Source organism: Balaenoptera acutorostrata, chromosome 15 (genome assembly GCF_949987535.1).
Source record: "Balaenoptera acutorostrata chromosome 15, mBalAcu1.1, whole genome shotgun sequence".
In the NCBI taxonomy this organism is placed as follows: Eukaryota; Metazoa; Chordata; class Mammalia; order Artiodactyla; family Balaenopteridae; genus Balaenoptera; species Balaenoptera acutorostrata.
This window is the reverse complement of record NC_080078.1, coordinates 80,350,769-80,356,425: the sequence shown is the minus strand read 5'-3', so window position 1 is coordinate 80,356,425 and position 5,657 is coordinate 80,350,769. Positions and strand designations below refer to the sequence as shown.

At 55.3% G+C, this 5,657-nt stretch overlaps 2 protein-coding genes across 2 annotated transcripts; one reads left to right on the top strand and one right to left on the bottom strand.

Moving 5' to 3' along the window:
* Nucleotides 1-593: 593 nt before the first annotated feature.
* On the top strand, nt 594-1,217 carry LOC103016171 (heparan-alpha-glucosaminide N-acetyltransferase-like). Its single transcript, XM_057529728.1, has one exon. The coding sequence runs from the start codon at nt 594-596 to the stop codon at nt 1,215-1,217; it is 624 nt and encodes a 207-aa protein (XP_057385711.1).
* Nucleotides 1,218-3,014: 1,797 nt separating this feature from the next.
* On the bottom strand, nt 3,015-4,533 carry PNMA5 (PNMA family member 5). Its single transcript, XM_007185446.2, has one exon. It carries the CDS (start codon nt 4,531-4,533, stop codon nt 3,208-3,210), a length of 1,326 nt encoding a protein of 441 aa, XP_007185508.2. The 3' UTR covers nt 3,015-3,207.
* Nucleotides 4,534-5,657: the final 1,124 nt, after the last annotated feature.

Sequence of the window (5,657 nt, the reverse complement as noted above, 5' to 3'; positions counted from 1 at the left end):
ATTCATCCTCTGCCAGCTGTGGTGGAGGGCTGCTCTCAGGGGTAATGACAGGGCAGTACCTCTACACCCATGTAGATAGACCATTCGCTGGGGACCAGAGAAGGCCCTGGGGCAGAGTCACAGAATGCCTAGGGAATGGGGGGTGGGGCACTGAAAGGTCCCCTGCCACTCAGCTTCCTCATCTGCAAGTAGGCATAATAATAAGGCCTACCTCGTGGGTGTATTGAAAGATTAAATGAATAATATATAAAGTGCTCTAAGTCTGAGACTAGGAAATGTGGGTAAAGCACTTGCCTCAGGCATAGAATTTAAGGGGATGCCAAAAAACTCAGTAATCAAGATCAATCATATTTTGGGACTTCCCTGGAGGTCCAGTGGTTAAGACTCTGTGCTGGCACTTCTGGGGGCGCAGGCTTGATCCCTGGTCAGAGAACTAAGATCCTGCGTGCCACACGGCGCGGCCAAAAAAACAAAACCAAAAGAGTGTTAACTTTATTTAAAAAAAAAAAAAAAAGATCAATCATATTTTGATGCAACAATTTTTTAAAAAACCAAAGTTACTGGAAAAAGTCCATGATGAACAAAATATCAAAATGTTGCGTGTGCGGACGAGCAACGCGGGTCCCGGGAGCGCGGCGGCGGGGGCGGCGGGCGGCATGAGCGGGGCGGGGGGCGCAGGCCGGGCGCTGGCCGCGCTGCTGCTGGCCGAGTCCGTGTTCAGCGCCGCACTGCTGGCCCCCAGCGGCTCCCCGACGCCAGACTTAGGAAAAAAAAGGCACTTAGAGCTGAAGATGGACCAGGTTTTGCTGCTCATCCATAATGAACTGCCTGGGACAAACTTTACCGTCTACTGGAATTTCGATCGCTGTTATCATTGCCTGCTCCAGGTCCTGGTCGACGTCTCCCAGAGCAGGAAACCCGGGGAGCCCAGCGTTGAGGCCGTGGCTGTGAGCACCCAGCACGGATCCATCCTGCCCCTTAATGACACCACGGAGGAGAAGCAAGTCTGTAGGCTGGAATACAGATCTGGAGAATTTGGAAACTATTCTCTCTTGGTAAAGCACACCCACGATGGAGTCAGTGGAATTGCGTGTGACCTGGTCGTTAATGAGAAGCCAGTTGACAGTAACCTTCCCGTGAGTATCGCGTTCCTTGTCGGCCTGGTGCTCATCATTGTGGTGTCCTTTCTAAGGTTCTTGCTGAGGGAAATTTATTAAAGAGAAACATTGACTGAAACCATTGAACACAGGGCATAATAACACACAGAGGAACTTCTAACGGCCACCAGATCCAACAGGTCCCGGCCCCCCACCCCAGGGTCCCCAACAAGGTGCCTCTGCTGCACCCCACCGGGTGGCCCTCCATCCCCCCCCAGTCTCCCTTCCTCAGGGCCCCGCGGGTGGCCTCTCGCCAGGACGATGGGCGCCAGCAATGCCCGCTCCCCCCGGGGCAGCCCCTCCCCCTCTGGCCCACATGCCTGGGGCCTGGCCCTGCCCTATGGCGGGCACAGGACGGTCCTCCAGCAGGGCACACGCCACCGAGCCGAGGACGTGGAGTCCCGAGGAACAACGGGGTGGCCCAGCAGATCACAGGCCCCGGGGTCCTCCTGCAGACCTCCTGCAGCCCTGGTCCAGGTCTTCCTTCCCAAGGTCCCAGGTGGGCTCCCAGGTCCTGGGGTGGGCGCTGGCTGTGACCTCGTCCATCCCGTCCTCCCCGCCGGCTCCTGGGACTGGGCTCGGGGTCTCCGCACCGGGCCGGGGTCAGGGGGAACTGCTCAGAGGAGAACACACGCACATTTCCACAACAAGAAGCAGCGCTGGGCCTGAATCTATGCCCAGAAAGCACACGTTGAGCTCACGACACTGGCCCACAGAGACCAGAGCCTTGGCTGGCACGTGGCGCACCACAGGGCTCCACGGGGGCACGATGGCTAGGGTGTGTGTGTTGGGGGGAGGGGAGCGGGGGCTGGGGGGGTTCCTTGACACCTGGGTCCCTCTGGGGCCTACAGGGACACATTTGGGCTTGCCAGCACAGGGAGCAGCCTGCCCCAGAGGGGGGACACTGAATAGGGGTCCCCTCTCGGGAGGGAGGCCCAGGCACCTTGAGTGGCCCCCAACGTCTCCCAGGCCAGTGTGGGTGGCAGCCATCTGCAGGTGCCCCTCACCTAGGCCGGGGCTGGCCACTCAGGGCTGCTCCCAGGTGGCAGGCTTCGGGGCTGGCCTTGGCATTGGCAGCTGGTGAGTTGTGGTTCTCCAGGCCAGTCCCAGGTCTCCAGTGGCCATGCACAAACTTAGGTAGAACAAAACACTCTTCCCTCCCGCCAACAAATTCTCTTGGACCCTGCCCGGACCCCCCTCCTCCTCCTGCCCCTCCTCCTCTTCTCCATGTCTCCCTCCTCCGTCTCCTCCCTCTCCTCCTCCTCCTCCTCCTTTGGAACAAACGCTTCCCTGCACCCCCCACTCACACCAAAGCCAGTTGTGGGGTACTGGGCCACCAGGTACTCAGCGCCCTGCCTGCCAGGCTGAGCCGACGCTCTCGCCTGGGATCGTCTCCTCACAGCGTTTGCTGTCCTTGTCCCTATTGCCCTTGCAGGCTGCAGGGGGAGGAGACTGCCCCCGGCCCTCACTTGCGCAGAGGCTCCAGGGGGCTGCCTTCCTGGGGCGGGGCTCCCCTTGAGCGGTGTAGATGATCCTGAAGACGGGCTGGACCCTGCGGTGTCACTTCCGGGGCACCTCCTCTCTGCCCCGCAGCTCTTCCTGGCCAGCGCCAGCGCTGGCTCCTTCTGGCAGGGGCGGCCCCGGGGGAGGCGCCTCTAGGCCCCACGTGGCCTGGGGGCCCATCAGCATCATTAGCTCAGAGCCCACAGGGTGGGCGTCTGAGGGTGGCCGGAAGACAGGGCTGATGCCAGAGCCCCCGACTATACCTTTCTCAGTCTCTACTGTGTTGGGGTCTCTGTCTGAGGCTCGGGGACCCCTCGTGCTGGGTATGGTGGCTCCCCGCTTGTGTCGCCGGTGCCTCCCTGAGCTGACTTTGGCTTGCTTGGTGGAGTCCCTTCCAGCTGGTGGGTGCCGAGGGGCTGGGCCTGGGCCTGGCGGCCCTGCCCCTCTGCCCCAGTCAAGGCCCCCACTGTTCCTGCGGACTGCCCCTTCCCCTCGTTAAAATAGCCGGGTTGCCTGCTAGGGGAGAGGGTGCCTGGATATCCTGAGCCTATGCTTCCTCGGGCTTGGGGTGGCTCATGGCCCCAGCCCCCATCTCGTTTCCCAACTCCTCTGCTGCAAGCTGAGGCTTCTGCTTTGCTGGGGGACACGCTGCCTGGCTCTGGCCTTCCTCCCCAGTCCCGCAGAGGCACGGCACCTGCCTGCGCTTCAGTGACAGGGTAGCCCCTTCCCGGACGGTCTCAGCGCTGCTCCCACGAAACAGCCGTGCCTGCACCATGACCGGAGGGGCTGGCACACTGGTCTCTGCCAGTACCTGGGGGCCAGAGGCCCTGCGGCCCCTTCCCACTTGCCTCTGCTTCTCCCTGGCCACTGCCATGGTGGCCTCCCACTCCTCCTCGTCTCGAATGAGCTTCAGTAACTCCAGGAAAGTGGGCGCACACCCTCGCTGCTCCAGGAGCTTGAGCTTGCCCTGGAGGGCGCTGCTCATGGAGGCCTGAGCCAGGACGTGTTTCAGGCGAATCATGTCTGCGCTTCTCACTGACAAGGGGCTGTGCTGCAGGGCATTCTGCAGCAGGGGCTGTAACCGTAACAAAAAATCAGAGACTTTCTCTCCGGACTTCTGGCATGTCCGGAGGAAGTTTAAATGTGAGGTTCTATAGTCCTCTTTATTCCCGAAGATCTGCTTCAGGGTGTCCAGGCACTGCTCCACAGTCATGGAGTCATTGTTGGCCCGCAGCACCTGTATGAGGGACAGGGCGGGGCCCTCTAAGCTTTCCAGGAAACACCGCTGCTTCTCTACCTCAGGCACCTGCCACATCTGCATCATCTCAGTCACCTGCTCTAGCCAGGCTTCAAAGTTCTCTTCGCCTGGGCCTGGGAATGTGCTTCCTGAAAACACCTTCAGTTTTGGGTACCACATGCTTTCTTTCAGAGGCTGCGGGACTGGTGGCTCGACTTGAGCCAAGCCTTTTGGCTCTACCTCCTCAGGGTAAGTGCTATGCTCCAGGGTACTGACCACATCTACCATTCTCCGGCCCTCATCTTTCAGGAAGTAGTTCAGTCTGTTGATAAATTCATCATCTGGGCTACGGAGCTTCACCACCACTTCCCAGGTACCTCCCTTTCCTGGGATCTGATTGGGCATCGTAGCATAATTGACCTCGTCAGCCAATTCAATGAAAACTGCCTTAGAGTTGTCTTCCCTTCTGAACATTCTGCCCAGCGCACTGTAGGCACACAGGGGCTGTAAGCCCACCTTCAGGGTCTCTGTAATTTCCTCTTCACTACAGTCCACAGGGATGCCCACGATCAGCACGGCCTTCCTGGGGTCCAGGTCCATCCCCTTGTACCAATCCTCCAACAGATGCACAGCCATTGCTCCCACTACCTATGGACTGACCTAATGCTAGGGGCAGTAATCAGCTCACAGCATCTGACCAGGACGCAAGGAATTCTGAGTCAATGCCAAGTATGAAGGCAGAATCGTTCCGGGTTTCCACAGCCTCTGCTTGCCATGGCCTCCTCCTCACAGTCCAAGGACTCCTCTGTGTGTACTGGAGACGCCTGCAGGCCGGCGCGCCTGTGCACCATGCCACCGCGCGTCTGTTCCCACTGCTCGCGCGGCGCATTCTCCTGTAATTCATTTCCAATCTCATAGTGTTGTGGTCAGAAAAGATGCTTGATATGATTTCAATTTTCTTAAATTTACTGAGGCTTGATTAGTGACCCAAGGTGTGATCTATCCTGGAGAATTGTTCTATGTGCACTTGAGAAGAAAGTGTAATCTGCTGTTTTGGGATGGAATGTCCTATAAATATCAATTAAATCTGAAAAAAAAAAATCAAAATGTTACATAAAAGTAGGATCAGTAGCAGCTCTGTGTGGATCCATACTGGATCCTGAGTCAAAACAAAAAAATATACATTACCATAAACATGATTTTATGTATTTTTAGTGGTTAATTTTTTTCAGAATTAGATTTTGAAAATGTTGATGATGGTTTTGCTTCCATTCAAGGAGAAAAGTGAAATTATCATCAATTCTGTTTGGGGTACAAATAAAATATTTAAACTTAAAATAATGTTATGCATTTTAATACACCTGCTTGTCAATTTTTCAGTATTTTTTTTTCAACTTCTTTAATGTTCTGGAAAAAAACTAACAATTAAAAAACTACATATGAGCATCATATGGGAAATGCAAATTTTCCTTTTTTGCCTTAGGTTTCAATATGGCTCCACACAGCACTGTCTTTATTTAAATTTTTGATGTTTTGTTCATTTTGGATTTTATGTTAATTTTGATTTTTTAAAATATTGCGCAAAATATGAGTTATCTTGATAACTGAATTTTCTGATGTGCCCTCCCCCCTAAATTTTGTACCCACAGTGAGTGCCTCACTTTCCTTACCCTAGTCCTGGCCCTGGTTAGTATATACCTGGCAAATAAGTGCTTAATAAATATTACAGCTCATCTTCAAACCTGGTTTATGCAGCACTA

What these genes read in the sequence shown, in the direction of transcription:
- LOC103016171 (XM_057529728.1), top strand. Translation starts at nt 594, where the DNA reads ATGTTGCGTGTGCGGACGAGCAACGCGGGTCCCGGGAGCGCGGCGGCG.
- PNMA5 (XM_007185446.2), bottom strand. Translation starts at nt 4,533, where the DNA reads ATGGCTGTGCATCTGTTGGAGGATTGGTACAAGGGGATGGACCTGGAC.